The 19,637-nt window shown below is 44.5% G+C and overlaps 1 protein-coding gene across 2 annotated transcripts in view; it reads left to right on the top strand.

Moving 5' to 3' along the window:
- The first annotated feature begins 641 nt into the window (after nucleotides 1-641).
- Nucleotides 642-19,637, top strand: part of LOC115076149 — a 40,213-nt gene continuing 21,217 nt past the window's right edge. Inside the window, exons 1-3 of one of the 2 annotated variants that reach the window (XM_029577284.1) lie at nucleotides 642-759; nucleotides 7,784-7,886; nucleotides 19,024-19,461. In XM_029577284.1, the coding sequence (XP_029433144.1) occupies nucleotides 7,844-7,886; nucleotides 19,024-19,461 (481 nt within the window). In that variant the 5' untranslated portion in view covers nucleotides 642-759; nucleotides 7,784-7,843. The remainder of the gene's footprint in view (nucleotides 760-7,783; nucleotides 7,887-19,023; nucleotides 19,462-19,637) is intronic. The other variant, XM_029577283.1, reaches the window with a different exon arrangement.

The following is a 19,637-nucleotide window of genomic DNA, read 5'->3' as shown; positions in this document are numbered from 1 at the left end:
AAGGATGCATATGAAAAGGAGCAATGAAGAGGTAGATGAAGAGGTGATGGACTGACTGCTTAAGAGATGGATCAGAAGAAAGCCCTGGTATGGGGCATGGTCCATACTCCCTTCCTGGGAATGAGCTGGGAAGGTGATGGTCCCAGAGAGGGAGCAATGTGAATCAGGGAGGGGGATATGATATTCACACGGTCCCCGTTCCGGTGCCAGCATGACTAAGAGAATCTGTTTATTCTGCACCATCTCCACATTCTTTGCGGTTGAGAAAAAGTTTAATTTCTAGCACATAGTGACAAGCACCCCAGCCCTTGCTGTCTCTCTTCACGACTCTACTCCTGTCCTCCACACTTCTCAAATTAGCTACAACAGGAGGAGAAAAGAGGAACTGGAGAAATTGGGAAATATGTGATAGAAGGCTGAAGTAAAGATGTCGTACTGTAGGATTATAGACAGTCCTTGTATGTATGACTGGCACTGTACGGTAACCGTGGGTGTGACAGTGACTAGCACTGTGCTGCATAGCCACATCTCTGGTTGCGTGTTTCTGCACAATCAGAAATCCCTGCAGCAGAGAAGAGGCTGAAGGCGGAGCCTAGGAAATTCTTGTCATTTGATTAGGAAACTTGCATTTCCTAATCAAATGACAAAAAGGTCTGTGTGGAAATCTCCAGATGAGCTCGTTCCCTCTCATTCTTTACGCTCACCCTCCCTGGGTCCTTGAACTGAACGAGACACTCTCAGGGACGGCAGAGAAACGTTGTAAGTATCATTTTATTCCAGTGTATCACAATGTGTATTTCTGATCTATCACAAATTTTCCTGAAAGGCAGTAGTAGTTTTTTTCCCCTCGCCTAAGTAATGGTTACTCCTTTTGGGACCCTCTCTGCTTCTAAGTAAAGGTAAATAATTATTATTTGCACCACATGCTCTACGTGTTATCCACTGCCTTTCCACAAATTTTTGCCTTGAAAATTACCAGAGATGCAAAGCACACGCAGCTGCTGGCACCGGCATTTTGCGTGGGTGTACATTTTGTATGAAAAGTCTCTACGACGATTTCAAAATGCAATTTCCACGTCTACAATTTGCTCCTTATCCTCAGGAACAGTTCCTCGTGATGCTCCAAACTTGCAGCGGCGCTCTGAGAGAGGCATTTTTTGCTGCCTCAAAATTCTGTCACCTGAAGTGGCCGCCTCACCCTGCCTCATTATAGAACCAAAAAACACAAAGGAAGGCGATCTATAAAAGCCATCAGGATGAACAAAAGGATAGATGCCTATGGTCTTTTTCAATATCTTTATTGAAGTGGAGACACAAGAGTAGCCCGACTCTGGCCGAGTTTCGCCATCTCAAACGGCTGCCTCAGGGGCTTACATATATTTTCTTGAGTTCCCAATTTTGTTCAAACAAAATGTGTATAAAGGATCACATAAGCAACTATGTGATCTGCAACAGTATTCAATCTTCAGTCGCGTTCAGAAACGGACCTTTCTAGTGGAGATCCGTTTCTGAACACGACTGAAGATTGAATACTGTTGCAGATCACATAGTTGCTTATGTGATCCTTTATACACCTTTTGTTTGAACAAAATTGGGAACTCAAGAAAATATATGTAAGCCCCTGAGGCAGCCGTTTGAGACGGCGAAACTCGGCCAGAGTCGGGCTACTCTTGTGTCTCCACTTCAATAAAGATATTGAAAAAGACCATAGGCATCTATCCTTTTGTTCATTATAGAACCATCCATGGATGAACTGGGGAAGGGTCCGGGTCAACTGGTGCATGGAAATATGCGCAGAAGTAATTTCATAAGCGAGATACATGCACAGATCAGCCAACTTTAGAAATTACTTTCGTCTCCATGCATGAGCACATACCTGTTACAATTATTAATGCATAAAATATATGTGTGCGCTTTTATAAAATAGGTGGATAAACTATGCAAATCTCCTGCATTAAAAAAATGCACATCTTCTGAAACATACATGCATACTTTTGGGGTGACGATATTCAGTAAACTGTGCGGTTCCAGCTGAACTGTTAATGAAATGCTGCTGTAACTTTAAGCGCACCTGCTTATGACAGTAACCTTTTTTTTTTTAATGTTGTATTTATGCATAAATCAATTTACATATTAAGAACAAACTTGATTAATGAATAAGTTCTGAAATACTAAGTAATATTACAAGATCAAAACATCATATCAGGATAAACCATACTCCAAACTTTGTCCACAATAGTTACTGGATCCAATACCACAATGATATAGTGTACACAACAGAAAAAAAAAATGAAGGAATAATAAATCTGCACCTCTAGAGGGGATTTTAATTATAATGAGGAGAGATAACTCAGCCAGCTACAGAGAGATATCCATATAGATACCCATCATTATCCTAAGCAGAGAAGGGCAACCAAAATGATAAAGGGGATGGAACAGCTCCCCTATGAGGAAAGACTGAAGAGGTTAGGGCTGTTCAGCTTGGGGAAGAGACGGCTGAGGGGGGGATATGATAGAGGTCTTTAAGATTATGAGAGGTCTTGAACGAGTAGATGTGAATCGGTTATTTACACTATGGAATAATAGAAGAACTAGGGGGCATTCCATGAAGTTAGCAAGTAGCACATTTAAGACTAATCGGAGAAAATCTTTTTTCACTCAATGCACAATAAAGCTCTGGAATTTGTTGCCAGAGGATGTGGTTAGTGCAGTTAGTGTAGCTGGGTTCAAAAACTATTTGGATAAGTTCTTGGAGGAGAAGTCCATTAACGGCTATTAATCAAGTTTAGTTAGGGAATAGCCACTGCTATTAATTGCATCAGTAGCATGGGATCTTCTTAGTGTTTGGGTAATTTGCCAGGTTCTTGTGGCCTGGTTTGGCCTCTGTTGGAAACAAGGATGCTGGGCTTGATGGACCCTTGGTCTGACCCAGCATGGCAATTTCTTATGTTCTTATTTACTGTTTTATCACTCAAAAATTGCACCAATTGGGATGGTAAAAAGAAAAGATATGAAGCTTCTTTATTCTTTATATAATACTTGCAGGGAAATTTTAGTAGAAAAAAGGCCCCTATTTGCTGGACCTTAGGACTGAGGAGCAAAAATTGTTTCCTCTTCTTCTGTGTCATCTTGGACCCATCAGGAAATATCCTAACCTGCAAACTCAAAAAAGATTCTAATCTGTGTCTGTAAAAAAGCTTTAAAAACCCAGTCTTTATCAGGTTCCAATGCAAATGTCACTATCAATGTCACCAGATTGGCTTGGGCCGTATCCGATGTCTCCAAAAACTCTGAAACATTTAAAGTAGGCATAACAGGCTCCACCACAAGCTCTGGCAAATTTTCCTTGGTAGTCTCCATCTGATTTTGTTCTGGTCTATTTTTTGGAAAACGCAAATAAAACGCTCGCGTCAAAGGTGGGACAGCATTTTCAGAAATATTGAGAACTTCCATTACATATCTTTTAAACATGCCCTTTGGTGGTATATAAGGTATCTTTGGAAAGTTCACAAAATGAAGATTTTTACCTTTCATGGTGTTCTCTAAATTTTCAATCTTGCTTAATAACAATGAATTATCTTTTACTAAAGATTCCTGTAAAAACTTACAATAGATCAAAGTTGTATTAGCCTCCTTAATCTGCTAAGCGTTGGATTTTGTAATGTTTTCCATAACATGTAAACGCATTTCATGACCGTTACTTCTCTCTACCAAGGAATTTAATTGATTTGATAACAAATTCCCCAGACCTTCTATAGCCTCCCACAATGAATCCAAAGATACCAGCTTAGGTTTAGCCAAAGAGAATTGAGGGCTTGGTGGTAAAGGCGGAGAAAAACTTCTCAAATTCATCCTAGAATCTTCTCTCCTGGTTGAGTTACCGGCAAACTTGTTGGGCATTCCTGCCCCGGCGTCCACACCTTCTCTTCCCGGTTCGAGATTCCCTGCCTGGCGGTTGCTGAAGCCTGCATCATCGGCGGGCGTCACCACCAGGTTCTCTTCCGGGTTTCTGCGTGTGGCAGGGTTCGCCGGTGCTTCTCTCCAAATCGGGGACAGAGATGTTTCCGAGTCTGGCAGGGAGACCTGCATCTCCTCAGCGGCTCCCAGCCGAAGTGACTCCTCTCCCGACTTCAAACCCCCTGGAACCAGATGGCTATCCATCGGGCCAGTCACCGACGTATTCGGGGGGAGCCCAGGGTGAGCTTTCTGCCTTGCTCGTCTTTTCCTGGTCGAATGGGGCATTTGAGGTAATTTTTTGCAAGAAATCTTTAGCAAAAAACAGCCATGGCGTTCAAAGCGAAAGTGCAGACGCCATCTTGGATCCGTGTTATGCCATCATGACAGTAACATTTAAACAGCCGTGCGGGCGCACATGTATGTGCATATGCCGGCTCGCAGCAAAGGAAACAGCCATTTATTAACATATGCACGTATATGCGTGCATGGCATAAAATAGGCTATGTGCCTGTACATGTGCACACGATTTTATATGGACGCGTGCATGTGCATGCAAATGCTGCTTCTACCATGTAAGTGGGGGGATTTAAGTAGACGTGTGCGCCAATGCAATTACCAGTTTCCCCAGTTCCTTCCCAGTGCACCCAGGTAAGGATTAGGATTTCCTAAGCCCCCTAGTTAAATAGCCTCCCTTTTACCCTGTTAGCACCAACCCTTAAAACCCCGCTGACTAGCTTAGATTTTTTTGTTTTATTACTTACACGCCATCCATAGCAGTAGGAACGTTATGTGGCAGGGGACCCTGGTGGGCACACATTTCATGTTAAAGTCCAGGAAAGCCCATGTCCCACCCAGACCTCCCTCCCCCGCCCCTTTTTGGGCTTTCTCACTTGTGCGCGTACCAGGAGATGTGTGCGTACATGGTCGCCTTTTAAAATCCGCATGGTGCACGACATACTCGCATATCTCCCGGCTTTGGTGCACGCTGGGCTTTTAAAAGTCGCCTATATGCGCCTCTGTGGAGTTTTGTAGCGCTTCAGTTCTTTTTTTCAACAATCGCGCTCACTGTGTCTTTTGAGATCAGGAACAGTCCAGTCAGGGGCTCAGTTCTGGCACCACTTCTTTTCAAAGCATATCTATCTCCTCTGGCTGACCTGCTTCAGAGTAGGGAGGTACAAGTTGCTCAGTGTGCACTAACAGAAAATGCAAAAAAAAGCACCCCAGAAACCCTAAACGACATGAAAAAATAAATACATTTTTGGGCTGTGCACTCCTAAGTCAGAATTTCAATGTGTGCTGTTTTGTGTTCATTAGTAGTACATATGAATGGAAATCATGCTTCAGTGGTTGTCCAGCTAAATAATTGTCTCAAGGTAATAGCTGATTAGTTAGGACCCCCTCCTTTCTAAATTAAATCCGTTAAAATCTGAGATGTTGTAAGTTAGTAGAATTAATAGGTCCCTTCTGATCACTCCACAGATCAAAGGGTGAACATTCCAGTGATGTCATCTTATTGCAGAATCAGATTTCTGTGGGAGCTCGGGCATCCTTTTTTATGTATAAGCAATCCTGCAATTGTGCAAATACCTGGATAAAAAGGATTTAATATCGGCTACTCATGGTTGGACTATTACAATTCATTTTATCAAGGTCCACTGGGAGCTGCCATGAAGCATTTACAGGTCATACAGAAACTTGCTGCTCATATGGTAGCAGGGATTAGGAGAGGGGATCATGTCACAACCCAATTGACAGGAATTACCTTGGTTTAAGATTCTGTCTCTTGTTCATAAATGTATTTATAAGGAGATGTCTAGTTACCTGCTTAGTTCCATATGTTCCCTTTGCAATATGTTGATTTGGACCTTTTGAGTACTCCAACTCCCTGCCAAGTGAAACTGGTTGCCATGAGGAATTCCGCATTTAGCTGCGTTGCACCTACCTTCCACTTACAATGAGGCAACAGAGGATAACCAAGTGGGTATCTCAGAGGATTCTCTAAACTAGGGAATCCTCAGCCAGGAGAGGCATTGAGAGGTCACGGGATGAGGATGAAAGGGAATAGACTGAGGACTAATCTAAGGAAATATTTCCTTATAAAGAGGATAGTAGAAGCTTGGAACAGCCTCCCGGTGGAGGTGGTAAGAAAGCATGGGGCAAGCACGGGGGATCTCTGAGGGAGTTCCCTAGCTTGTACAGCAGAGCAATTGTGTGGATGGGCAGTCAAGATGGGCCGTATGGGAGGAAGAAATCGGCAACGTTACCCAGGTACCAAACTGGGAAGTCCCTGGAATCCTAGGACGTCCTTGGGCGAGAAACCTCACAGAAAGTCTCCGCTTGATGACTGCATGACTGGAGCCAGGGCTTGCTCATACCCTATGTCAAAACTGAAATCGCTCTCCCCCCCCCCCCCCCCCCCAGTGAAAATACAAGTATGATCTCCCTCCGCAAAAAAAACAATGGGCTCAACTGCCCCAACATAACTGCCCCTCAGAAAAAGGACATAGGCTTGCCAGTCCCCTTGTGCTACCCACAGTGCCCAGCATCCTTCATTCTGCCTCCCTCACCCTCGGCCAAGCGACAGTATCCTCCTGGCCTGCTTTTCTCCCACACCCCCTTTCTCTTCTCCCCATCCTCCTGACCCTTTTTCCTCACTGCTCCCTCTCTCCCCCCTGCCTCTCTCTCACTGTTCCCTTTCCCTACTCTTACCCCCCCTCCCTGCACAATAAGACCCTTCACCAAAGAGCTCGTCCAGGAAAGCGAAACCTTGCATTAGGCACTGAGCTTCCTGCCAGTCAGGATAATGTGTCCAATACTTGCACCCTTGTGAAATCCCTGGTGGCTCCCTTCCCCTTCCCTTCCAACCTGCCCCTCACCAGTCTGCTGTCCCCGGCCCTGCGACCCCACTGCAGCTGTCCTGCAGTCATTCCCGTTTCTAAACTCCCTCTCCTGTGCTTCTGTGTTTCTTTCTTCCTGCACGCCCAGGCGTCATGGAATCCTTCTCATCCCTGCCCCCCACATATTATGTACTGCACATTAGGGGTGTGCATTCGTTTTGAACTTATATGTAAAACGCAACTTTTTTTTTTTTTTTTTACTTAAAAAAGTGATGAGGCGAAAACGATCGGATTTCCAACGTATTCAACATAGCTATGTTGAATACGTTGGAAATCGCGATTGTTGATCCTAAATAAAAATTTAAACCCCTCACCCTCCTTAATCCCCCCCCAAGACTTACCAAAACTCCCTGGTGGTCCAGCGGGGAGTCAGGACGCCATTCCTCTATTCCTTTGCGAGGAGCACGTGACGCGGACTTGGGAGGGTCAGGAGGCCCCCCCAAGCTGGCCAAAAGTTCCGTTTGGGTCCAACGAGGGTCCCGGAGCGAACACGCGGGGAATCACGTGACGTCCGCGTCACTCCGACGTGACGCGGACGTCACGTGCTCCTCGCAAAGGAATAGAGGAATGGCGTCCTGACTCCCCGCTGGACCACCAGGGAGTTTTGGTAAGTCTTGGGGGGGGATTAAGGAGGGTGAGGGGTTTAAATTTTTATTTAGGGAACCGGTGCACGTATGGACATAGCCTCAACTTATGGAATTCTACATATGTCCATATTGGCCGAAATTGACCCCCTCTTTTGACTTATGGACTTATGAACATAAACTTTTTGTCTGCACATCCCTACTGCACATTACCCTAAAACGCCATTTCTGTTGCATCCGTAAGAGATTGGGGGTTTGACAGGATGGTGATTGCAGGGTTGGGGGGATTATCAGATGAAATTAGAAAGATTCAGAGCAGGTATAAATCCTTCTCTTCCTTTGCAGCCAGAAATCCTGCCTTGAGCGTGTCCGGCTACAAACGCTCCCTTCTCCGGAGACCAGCAGATGGCGTCTGTGTTTCCTGCACCCAGGGACTTTATCCTCACAGGTAATGAGGCCAATAAAGCAATAAGACTGATGGGGCAGAGCATTTCCGAACAGCTAAAGCCCCCACAGGGAACTAACATAAAAAGAACATTTTTAGCAATTTAACAGCATCATTTTGATACAAATTGAAGCTTATAAAACTTGGAGACTGTTTCAAAAAAAGGGGCCCTGGATTGTATCTTCCCCATAGAATGTATTTAACTGCTGGAAAGGGCAAAATCCCTTGGATAGATGCATGAGGTCAAAACTGAATAAATAACAGAATTGGGAGGTACACACCGGCACCTACAGAGTTAGTTGTGCCAGATTAATTTATTTTAAAAATGCTTTTGATTCTATCTGTCATTGACTCCAGCACCAACTTTAAACTACCACAAACTGGAATTTATTTACTTACTTATTTTTGGATTTTCTATACCACAGATCAATGTTTCTAAGCGGTTTACAAACATTGACATCCATAAATAACAGCAATAAAAAAGTGGTTATAAAATAAATAAATAAATAGAAATGCCCAAGTTAAATAAAACATACAAATACCTTAAAACAAAAATAAAATTATAAAAGGTTATAAAGGTATGGGTCCCATTAAAACTAAATAGCAGCTTGCCCACCTTTACAATTATCATACACCCCATTATGTAAAATTAAAAACTGGATGCTTAACCATAAAAATTAAGTGTCAAATGCTTCCTGAAACAAAAAATTCTTTAGCATCTTCCTGAATTTTAATCATGAAGGTTCCTCCTTCAGTTTTTCAGGCAGCAAGGGATATTTATTTATTTCTTTATTTCTTTATTTATCAGGTTTTATATACCGTCATTTGGCTTCATTATAAAGCCATCATAACACAGGGCTCTCCCTTCCATTAGGCATGCTTAGGCAATTTCCTAAAGCACAGCAAATAGCACCAGGGGCTTCAGCTGTACATGAACACCCAGAGGATCTGCCCTGATGAATCTACTGGACAGTGCCCCGAATCTCAGGGAGCAAAGAATAGATCTCTGCTTACTGCTCCAGCCCCTCCCCTCCCCGGGAGTGTACAGGGAACAAGAGGAAAAGGATGAGCCTGGAGCACAGAGCAAAGAGTCGCTCTGCTCTCTCATCCAGCCTTGCCTCCCTCCCTTGTAGGGAAGGCGGTGGAAGAGGGGTAGGGGAAGGGACCTATGAGGCTAGAGTGGACAGAGCAAAGCAAAAAAAGTACCACTCTTTTCACTAATCCAGTCCCTTATGTCCTTATGTCGTTCCCTTCTGTTGTTTCTGTCTTTATTTATTTATTTGTCAATCTTGTATTCCGCTCATTCTGGTACAAACCACTCATTGCAGATTCCAATAAAAACATAGATAAAATAACAACATTCAATTACATATAAAACAGTGACATCAAACAATCATTAATATATAGATATATAGAATTATAATGATTCATATGCCTGATTGAATAAAACAGCTTTTAAATGTTTTCTAAAATAACTCTTTGCTCAAATTGTTCCACAAAGATGGACCCATAATAGAAAATGCCCTTTTCCTTGTCTCTTGAAGTTTGCATCTTTAACTGATGGTGCATCTAAGAACTTTTGTCCTGCAGGGAACAGAAGGGGAAGGGAGTGAGGTTGAAGTGGACAAGAGTTCTGTTTTTGTCTGCATGTGATGAGGGTTTTTCCTTGCTCTGTGCGTGTGATCAACGTGAGGTTTTCTGCTAATATGTAATTTATATGAGCTCTAAATTGTTCTGTTTTCCCAGTTGAAGGTGTAGTGCTAATAATACATTTGGATTTTTAACCCGCCTTTCCAAATAATGCTCAAGGTGGCTTACAGCATTTTAAGAATTCACGTACAGTAAGCCCCTTTCCCAAAGATAAAGGGGATGGAACAACTCCCCTATAAGGAAAGGCTGAAGAAGTTAGGGCTGTTCAGCTTAGAGAAGAGACGGCTGAGGGGGGATATGATAGAGGTCTTTAAGATCATGAGAGGTCTTGAACGAGTAGATGTGAATTCAGATAATAGAAGGTTCTAGGGGGCATTCCATGAAGTTAGCAAGTAGCACATTTAAGACTAATCTGAGAAAATTATTTTTCACTCAACTTACAGGGGCGGATTTTAAAAGCCCTGCTCGCGTAAATCCGGGCGGATTTACGCGAGCAGGGCCTTGCGCGCTGGCGCGCCTATTCTCCATAGGCCTGCTGGCGCGCGCAGAGCCCCGGGACTCGCGTAAGTCCCAGGGTTTTTCGAGGGGGGCGTGTCAGGGGCGGGGCCGATCGGTGCGGCGTTTTGGGGGCGGGACGTGGCTTTTCGGGGGTGGGCCCAGGGGCGTGGTTTCGGCCCGGGGCGGTCCGGGGGCATGGCCGCGCCCTCCAGAACCGCCCCCGGGTCGCGTCTCGGCGTGCTAGCGGCCCGCTGGCGCTCAGGGATTTACTTCTCCCTCCGGGAGGCGTAAATCCCCTGACAAAGGTAGGGGGTGGGTTAGGTAGAGGAAGGGAGGGGAAGGTGAGGGGAGGGCGAAAGAGAATTCCCTCCAAGGCCGCTCCGATTCGGAGCGGCCTCGGAGGGAACGGAGGTAGGCTGCGCGGCTCGGCGCGCGCCGGCTACACGAAATAGGCAGCCTTGCGCGCGCCGATCCAGGATTTTAGCAGGTATGTGCGGCTACGCGCGTATCTACTAAAATCCAGCGTACTTTTGTTTGCGCCTGATGCGCCAACAAAAGTACGCGAAGGCGCACTTTTTTAAAATCTACCCCACAATTAAGCTCTTGAATTTGTTGCCAGAGGATATGGTTAGTGCAATTAGTGTAGCTGGGTTCAAAAAAGGTTTGGATAAGTTCTTGGAGGAGAAGTCCATTAATGGCTATTAATCAAGTTTACTTAGGGAATAGCCACTGCTATTAATTGCATCAGTAGCATGGGATCTTCTTGGTGTTTGTGTATTTGCTAGGTTTTTGTGGCCTGGTTTGGCCTCTGTTGGAAACAGGATGCTGGGCTTGATGGACCCTTGGTCTGACCCAGCATGGCAATTTCTTATAATCTAAATGGTTATGTGAGGCAAAAGGAGATACTGTAAAGCAACTTGCTCAAGGTCACAAGGAGTGTCAGAGAGGGAAGTGGTTTCTATGGTTATTAATCCATTGCTTTAACCACTAGGCCCTTCCTTTTCCCTGCTGGGAAGAGTAAGCTATTCTAGGGCTCAGTGAAATATTGCAGTGCTACCCTCTCATAGGGAAGACTGTTGCAGTTTGAGTTCTTGGTGTTAGGGGCCGTCCATAAATGACGTCAGTCTCCGACAGGGGCGGAGGGCTACCTCTTTTGTGGCGAGGGGGTTTGGAGATTTGTGACAAAGTGTGACGAGAGGGGAGTGGGGGTTGATTTCATGCCAAAATAGTGTGACATCATTTGTGGATGGCCCCTTAGTGCTATTTTTGGATGGCAGGTTCACTATATAGGCTCTGAGTGACTTTTTTGCAAGATTTTGTTACTTCGCAGTGTGCCTGGTAATAGAGGGAGTTTGCGTCACTTTTACTGAACTGACAAGCATGTTTGAAAATTTATTTGTATGGTGAGAAGTAAGGGGGAAACATTCTAGTTCAGATCAGTTAGCCATTTCAGAAATTATCTTCAACCAACGCAGTATGGATTTCTTTTCATTTATAAATGTATGGATTTCTTGATTTATTTTTGTTTTTTTCAGTCTAGTCCCAAAAATCACAGATGACACATTCATCAGACACTGTGATATGATTTCTGAAACATTTGTATTATGTATATACATATACAAAACTATGTTTAACATTTAAAGGGATGGGGTAATTTACAAAACAGTGCATCTTGGTGCACATTTTCCAGGGACTTTTGTTCATGGGCTTTGCATCAATTCTCAAAGAGAAAATATGAGCAGACTTTCATTATCAACTGTGCGAGGTTTTAGGTGCTTTTAGGGTGATCAAGTTTCAAAAAGTCCTTTAACCTGGGTAAATCAGCCTTTACCCTCATAAATGGCTTTTGAGAATCGTCTTCCTTATGTCCAATTATTTATTTTTTACAGGATTACTCTGGAGGAGGTCATCAGGATAGTTGTGTTTAATAATCAAAATATCGACGTGGGTTTGGAAGGGTGGGCTATGGACCTGCAAGGTAATTGGGAAGGGAGGGGGGATGGGCACAAGGCCAAAGATTTACATAATAACCTTGCACAAGCCCTGAGGGGAAAAGCCTATGATACGATAAACTTCTGCATTCATCCATTAGCGGTAAGGTAAAGGTAAACAATCTGCAGCCAGAAAACTTCCAACAGAACTGAGCATTGGGACGGGGATGTAGTCTGAGCCAACTCTCTTTAACATCGGCCTCAATGACTTCCCCACATTCCTGGAGAGATTCCCAGCCTCCTCGGATAGAGAATCAAATTGCCCACAAGTTGGCAAACCCTGAGGGGAGTTTTTATTTGTGGAGTTTATAGGAATAATCAAAGCAAAACTGCACAGGTAGTTTTGTTTTGATTATTACCTACAGAAATATATCTGTATATATATATATATATATATATATATATATATATATATATATATATATATTTAAAACCCCTCCCACAACAATCCTGTACAAATTAGCACTTGTTTTTTGTGCGAGTAGTTTTGATTATTCAAAGCCAGGAGTTCTAGAAATTTGATCTACAGATGACTCTCCACTTCGTGTGTGCTCCCCAAGCACTGGTGGAGGCATCAGTAGACAGCACCACTTGATACTTTGGGACATGCAATGGAAGAGCCTAAACCACTGTAGAAATGCCATAACTGAAATCTGATGAGACAATGGTTGGAGCAATTAATCATATTGATGATGGAGGGCCCACTGAAGGTTCTGCATGTGAAGGCAAGTCAGAGAAACCACATGGATCGCACCAGCCATGTGATCTAGTAGGACAAGGACCAACCTTACGAGGCCCACTAGCATTCCAGCTCTCTCGATAAGCCGGAAGGCTATTATATACTGGATCCTCTTGAAAGAAACCAAGTTGGACTTTGAAAAACTGATGATAAAACCCAGGAACTGGAGGTTGAATCATTGTGTAGAGGGATTCCAGGATGCCTGATAGGGATGTTCCCGTTACCAACCAATCATCCAGGTATGGAAACATGCAGACTCCCTGCTTCCATAGCTGTGCTGCCCCAGCCCGGTGATAGCAGTTTCTTCTACATAATGCTGCCCCGGGCGCGCAGTCTTTCTTCCAGTGCAATGTTTGAATATCAGCTGATTGAATGGTTCAGGGCTCCATAGCCTATGCGGTTCAATCAATTGACCTTTCACCTGCAGCATAAGAGGGAGCCAGAGCATAGGAGCTGGCAAAGCAATGATGGCCGGGCTCTCCTGGGCCCAGTCAAAGAGAGGAACCAAAACATTGATGGCTGGTCCTCCCGGCTGAAGTGGTGGAGCATCAGTGGTAGCAGGCCCGTGCGGCCAAAGAGGGCAGCAGTGTTAGCCCCACAAATGGAAAAGGAAGCATCCTAATGCTGCATGGGCCCCTGAAGGAGGCTGCTGCTGCCTTCTCATTCTGCAGGGAGAGACTAAGAGAAAAGGAGGTAGGGAGAAAGAGAAAGCATGTATATATATATATGTGTGTGTGTGTGTGTGTGTGTGGAGGGGGCAGAGATAGTCAGTCTTTCTGTCCTATACACAGGCATACATGTTTTCTCACAGAGAAACCATGTATGGGGAAGAGAGAGAGAGTGTGTGTGTGTGTGTGTGTGTGTATGTGTTTATAGGGGAGAGAGAGCAGGTGTGTGTGTGTATAAGGAAGAGAGAGTATGTATGTGTATGAGGGGAGACAGAGTATGTGTGTATAAGGGAGAGCGCCTATGTGTGTGTGGGTGGAGAGAGAGTGCCTTTGTGTGTATGGGGGGAGAGAGAGAGTGTGTGTGTATCAGGGAGAGAGAGAGAGAGCATCTATCAGGGAGAGAGACACGGTGTATAGGAGAGAGGGAGAGCATGTATGAGGGAGAGAAAGTGTGTGTGTATGAGAGGGAGAGAGAAAGAGTGTATGTGTGCAAGGGGGAGAGAGTGTGTGTGTATGGGGAGAGAGAGATAGAGTGTGGGTGTGGGTGTATGGGGAGAGAGAGAGAGCATGTATGTGTGCAAGCATGGATGTGTATATGTTGGAAAGTGTGTATATATCAGAGAGAGAGAAGAAGGTTTGTGCTCCCCTTACCCCAGAGAAAAAGGATGAGGGTGTTTTGGAGGGGTGAGATAACAGGAATAAGGTTGAGGAGCTAAAAGAAGGGTATTTGGATGCAGACAAAAGAAAGGGGCAGGAGGTGGGGAGGACATGAAAAATAGAGGAAGGGAGTGTGCAAATGAGAGGATTAGAGGCACAAGAAAATAGTTGAGGACTGGAGAGGAGATGTATGCAAAAGATGGAAATAGGGACTAGGGAATGGAGAATAGGAGACTAAGAAAGAAGGGAAATGGACTGGGAAGGTGCTGGGAGTAGGAGATGGAAAGCTGGTGGGAAGGTGAGAGTTGAAAAGAGAGATTGGTGACTGAAAGGTGAGGAAAAAGAAGAAAGGGCGAAATCTAGCTATGAGTGCTAGAGGTAGAATAAAGAAATGAATAAAGGAGATGAAAGTGAAAGATCAATCATAAAAAAAATGCAGAGGAGGAAGTGAAAAGACAGAAGAAGAGAGAAGAAACAAAAAATAAAAGGAGACCCTAGAAAAAAACAGAAAAGAAAGTCTGGTAACAACACAATTTGAAAAATAAGGAGTCCAGACAACAAAGGTAGAAGAAAGCAGTTTGGGGTAAATTTTAAAAAGCTATGTGCAGGCGTCCATGTGCGCGCGCATGTTATAAAATCGGGGGTCAGCGCATGCAACGGAGTGCACAATTATGCACCCTGCGCGTGCCAATGCCTGTGGCCTTCACCTGTTCTCTCCTAGGCCACTCCGATTTTGGAGCAGCCTGGAGGGAACTTCCTAACCCCCTAACCTAACCTCCCTTCCCCTTCCCCTAACCCTCCCGCCACCTAGCCCTATCCTAAACCCACCTCGACCTTTATTTTCCTCCGACACATCGCCAAATGGCTGCTGTGCTGGAGGCCTCTGGCCCCTACCCGCCCCTTCCCATCCCTTGTTTGAAGCCCTGGGACATATGCACGTCCTGGGGCTTTACATGCATCGCCGGGCCTTTCTAAAATAGTCCCAGCACACATAGGCCACTTTATTTTTAGTTTATTGATTGGAATATGTCCATTTTGGAAATATATATCTCTTATCCCTTCATTTTGCTCAGCAGAGTAAAAAATGCATTTCTGTTTTGAGTTCTCCAATGTTGCACTACATAGGAGTATGACTTCTTGGGATTTCCATTTCATTTTTGTCTCAATATTTCTAATTGCTGGTCACTTATACTGTATTTGGTGAGGGTCTGTCGGTGTCCTGCATGTATGACTGAGGTGCTAGTGTGGAGGTTTTGTGTGGGGATTGATAGCACCTAGTTTTCTTCTGTTTTCCCAGAAGGAGGTATATTGGTGTTCTAGAGCCCATTGCAATATTTGCAGTGCCACCTTTTCATATGTTAAGGGTTATTGCTGTTTAGTTTAACTTCTGGGTGTTAAATGCTGTTTGGTAATGATAGGTGGGTGCTGAGTGTGCTTTTGGTAGGGTTTTGTGTTGATTCACAGAATGCCTAGTACAGGATGGAATTTGTGTCACGGTTTCTGAGATGATGCCTGAATATGGATATTCTTTTTCGTATGGTGAATAGTAAGCATAAACATTTCCTCCTGCTCTTCACTTTATTGGAGTGTTTCTATGAACACAGAATATTTATTTGCAGAATGAGAGGTGCAGGATTTTTATAGGGGTTCTTTTCTATTCTATATAGTTTGGGATTAATGATAGATCACTCTCATATAAGAGGATTAATTGACTGATGCTATTGAATGAATGGTCTTTATCTGCCATCATTTACTATGCTATTAATGGTTGCATTGCAATACGTCATGAACGGATGTGGAAGGACATTGACAGTAAGTGTTTGGAATTTTCACAGTTGAAAGTTGGCAACTAGGGATGTGAATCGTTTTTTGACGATTTAAAATATCGTCCGATATATTTTAAATCATCAAAAATCGTTAGAGCCGCGATACAATAACAATTCCCCCGATTTATCGTCAAAAAATCGAAAATCGGGGGAAGGGGGAGGGGAAGGGGGAGGGCGGAAAAACCGGCACACTAAAACAACCCTAAAACCCACCCTGACCCTTTAAATTAAAACCCCCACCCTCCCGAACTCCCCCAAAATGCCTTAAATTACCTGGGGTCCAGAGGAAGGGTCCCGGTGTGATCTTTCACTCTCGGACCTCCGTGCGTTGTAGAAATGGCGCCGGCGTTACCTTTGACCTGTCATATGACAGGGCAAAGATGGCGCCGGCGCCATTTTGTTTTTTTTGTCCCCCGACGGCAGGAGCGTAGGAGATCGCTCCCGGACCCCCAGGGACTTTTGGCCAGCTTGGGGGGGGCCTCCTGACCCCCACAAGACTTGCCAAAAGTCCAGCGGGGGTCTGGAACGATCTCCTACCGCGAATCGTTTTTCCGTACGGAAAAACGATTTGACTGCAGGAGGTCATTCCGGACCCCTGCTGGACCCCCAGGGACTTTTGGCCAGCTTGGGGGGGCCTCCTGACCCCCACAAGACTTGCCAAAAGTCCAGCGGGGGTCCAGAACGACCTCCTGCAGTCGAATCGTGTTGCCGTACGGCCGGCGCCATTTTCCGTACGGAAAAACGATTCACGGTAGGAGATCGTTCCGGACCCCCGCTGAACTTTTGGCAAGTCTTGTGGGGGTCAGGAGGCCCCCCCAAGCTGGCCAAAAGTCCCTGGGGGTCCGGGAGCGATCTCCTACGCTCCTGCCATCGGGGTCAAAAAAACAAAATGGCGCCGGCGCTACCTTTGCCCTGTCATATGACAGGTCAAACGTAGCGCCGGCGCCATTTCTACAACGCACGGAGGTCCGAGAGTGAAAGATCACACCGGGACCCTTCCTCTGGACCCCAGGTAATTTAAGGCATTTTGGGGGGGTTCGGGAGAGTGGGGGATTTATTTTAAAGGGTCGGGGTGGGTTTTAGGGCCGGTTTTCCCGCCCTCCCCCCCCCCACTGGACCCCAGGTAATTTAAGGCATTTTGGGGGGGGGGTTCGGGAGGGTGGGGGATTTATTTTAAAGGGTCGGGGTGGATTTTAGGGATGTTTTAGTGTGCCGGTTTTCGATTTACACGATTTACACGATTTACACGATATTTAAAAAACCCAAACTGCGACAATCCGATTCCCTCCCCCTCCCAGCCGAAATCGATCGTTAAGACGATCGATCACACGATTCACATCTCTATTGGCAACCCTAGGTATTCCAGCTACCCAGAAGACCAACTAGAGGAACTTACTGTGACAAAGGCAAAACAGAGGGCACCCCACCAGCCCTTCACTGGTTTCCCAGAATAGGCAGGGAAGGGAATACCTAGAAGGGTTAGTCAGCCCCAGCATATGATGGGGAAGTAAAATAGGAACACTGGTAATCTCGAGTAAACCACCAGTAAGGGCAAGCGCTCAACCTGAGACGTTTGAGCTGAAGGGGAGGGTAGATGAAGGAATATTCAGGAGAAAACCCCAGAACACCTTATAAGACCTGCTCCAAGAACTGGCCCCAGTACACCTTAAACCCTGTATCAGCAGAGAATCCTGGTCCAAGGGAAGGAATAACTAGCCAGGCCTGGGAGGGGAGAGGAGGCCCAGGGTCTAGAAGGAAGACTAGGGAAGGCCAATACCGCAGAGCTGTAAGCTACATTGCTGTTTTCTTTTTTAGGAACTGCTACAGTAAGCAGAGCTGTTTATTAATAAAAGTTGATGAAAGGTAAGCCAGAGTCTAGTCTCGGCATATTCTCTGGCCAGCCACAGCCAGTGCCATAGTCTATTTTGAAATATTTTATTGGTGTTTGGAAAAGCTTTCAAAATCTGTATGAATCTTTAATTATTGTATATTATTCTATTTCTCAGCTGTTTAGAAATATTCTTTTATTAGTATGATTTTACTGTTATGATTTTACTGTTATGATTAATGTTTTACATTTCTTGATTTTATTGTTCAATATTTTCTGAAACATGGTGATCTTTCTGTTTTTCCAATGTTGCAGTTTCCAGTTCAGTTTTTGTCTGCCCATTTCTATTTATACTTTAAGGTCTCTTTATTCTATATTTGATGAGGGTCTGTCTGTGTTCGTTTGTATGACCAAGGTGAAGTAGTCTATTAGCTTATGGTTTCTCTACAAGGATCTATAGCAGTATAGCTTGTTCTGTTTTTCTGATGGAAGATGTATTGGTGTTTTTCAGTTTGTCGTAATATTTGCAGTGTGCCTTTTAATAGATGGGATTGTTACTGTTTGTGTGCTGGCAATTAGTGCTATTTTGATATGGGACAGCCAAACTCACAGCCAACATTTCACAATAACCTAATACCATATGGGTTCAAAATGTGTTTTTTGCAGAATTTTCTGATTAGCATCACAGCAGTTCATGTAACTATCACAAAAACATGTATATAAGGTTTTGTTTTGTTTTTTTACCTCCGAATTACCTATTTCATGTAAAAATGTTATTATAAATGCAAATTTTTAAACTGTCAGTGGGGAGGTATATGGGGGTAGGGCGGCAGGCTGTAATGTTCTCCTAGGACACCTAATACCCTCACACCAGCCCTGAATAGTGCACAGGATCTCCCATGCATGCTCAGAAAGAGAGCTAGGTCCATGTCATCAGTGTCGGATGGCATCACCCTCTTGTTATGGCTGATTTAATCCTGCTTATTGATTGTACAAATATCCTGACTAAGCTTTTGATAATATACCTCTTTTATGTATTGTCATGCTAATAAATTTGAATCTGTACACAGGAAGCGAGCACAAAGGCGCATACAGCAGGACAGTGTCACATCCTGCTTAGCCTTCCCAGTGGATGTAGTAGGAGGTGTCGGGGAAGGGCTGGTTGTGATTACTTCGTGGAATAGCAGAACTGAGTGTTTGAATGGTCCTTTGGGTTTGGATGCACATTTCCTTTTTTTCTGTGACCGTTTCTAACCTCCTCCTTTTCTCTCCTTCACTTTCAGTGTTTCTGGGTTTCTGGGGATGGCAGATTTCTGCCCAGCTATCTGTTGTCCCGGTACCGAAGACCCCAGCGATAGGAGATAATGTCCTGCTGTCCGTCAGTGTCACTGGGAGTATCCGAACCTTCAGCTGGCACAGAGGGAGGAACACAGATAATAGGGTCATGCATTATATCCCAACTGCTAATTTTTCACTGAAAACTGGGAGTATCCAAAACTTCAATTGGCACAGATGGAGGAACAAAGATAATCTGATCTTGCTTTATTTTCCCCAAAATGTTCCTTCTGAGGTAATATATCCTCCATACGTGGGTCGGGTGAGGGGGTTTCCAAACGGCTCCATGGAGATCTTGGGATTAACTACAAGCGACAGCGGCAGTTACACTGTGGTGATACAGACAAATATAGTACAAGAAGCTACAGTGGTTATAACAGTCTCTGGTGAGTAAATTACAGCATTTATCTCTTTTTCTTCCATCTCTGAAATCATTCTTTCCCTCTCACTTCCTCCCTTCCCCCACACCTTTATATTAATCCTCTGTCTTTTTAGAAGTGGAGAATTATTTTGTAGCATAATTCTTGCTGGGGGCAGCAGGACCTTAAAGAATACCCAGCAG

Source organism: Rhinatrema bivittatum, chromosome 14, assembly GCF_901001135.1.
Source record: "Rhinatrema bivittatum chromosome 14, aRhiBiv1.1, whole genome shotgun sequence".
In the NCBI taxonomy this organism is placed as follows: domain Eukaryota; kingdom Metazoa; phylum Chordata; class Amphibia; order Gymnophiona; family Rhinatrematidae; genus Rhinatrema; species Rhinatrema bivittatum.
The sequence above is the reverse complement of the archived record's forward strand: the minus strand, read 5'-3'. Positions and strand labels throughout refer to the sequence as shown.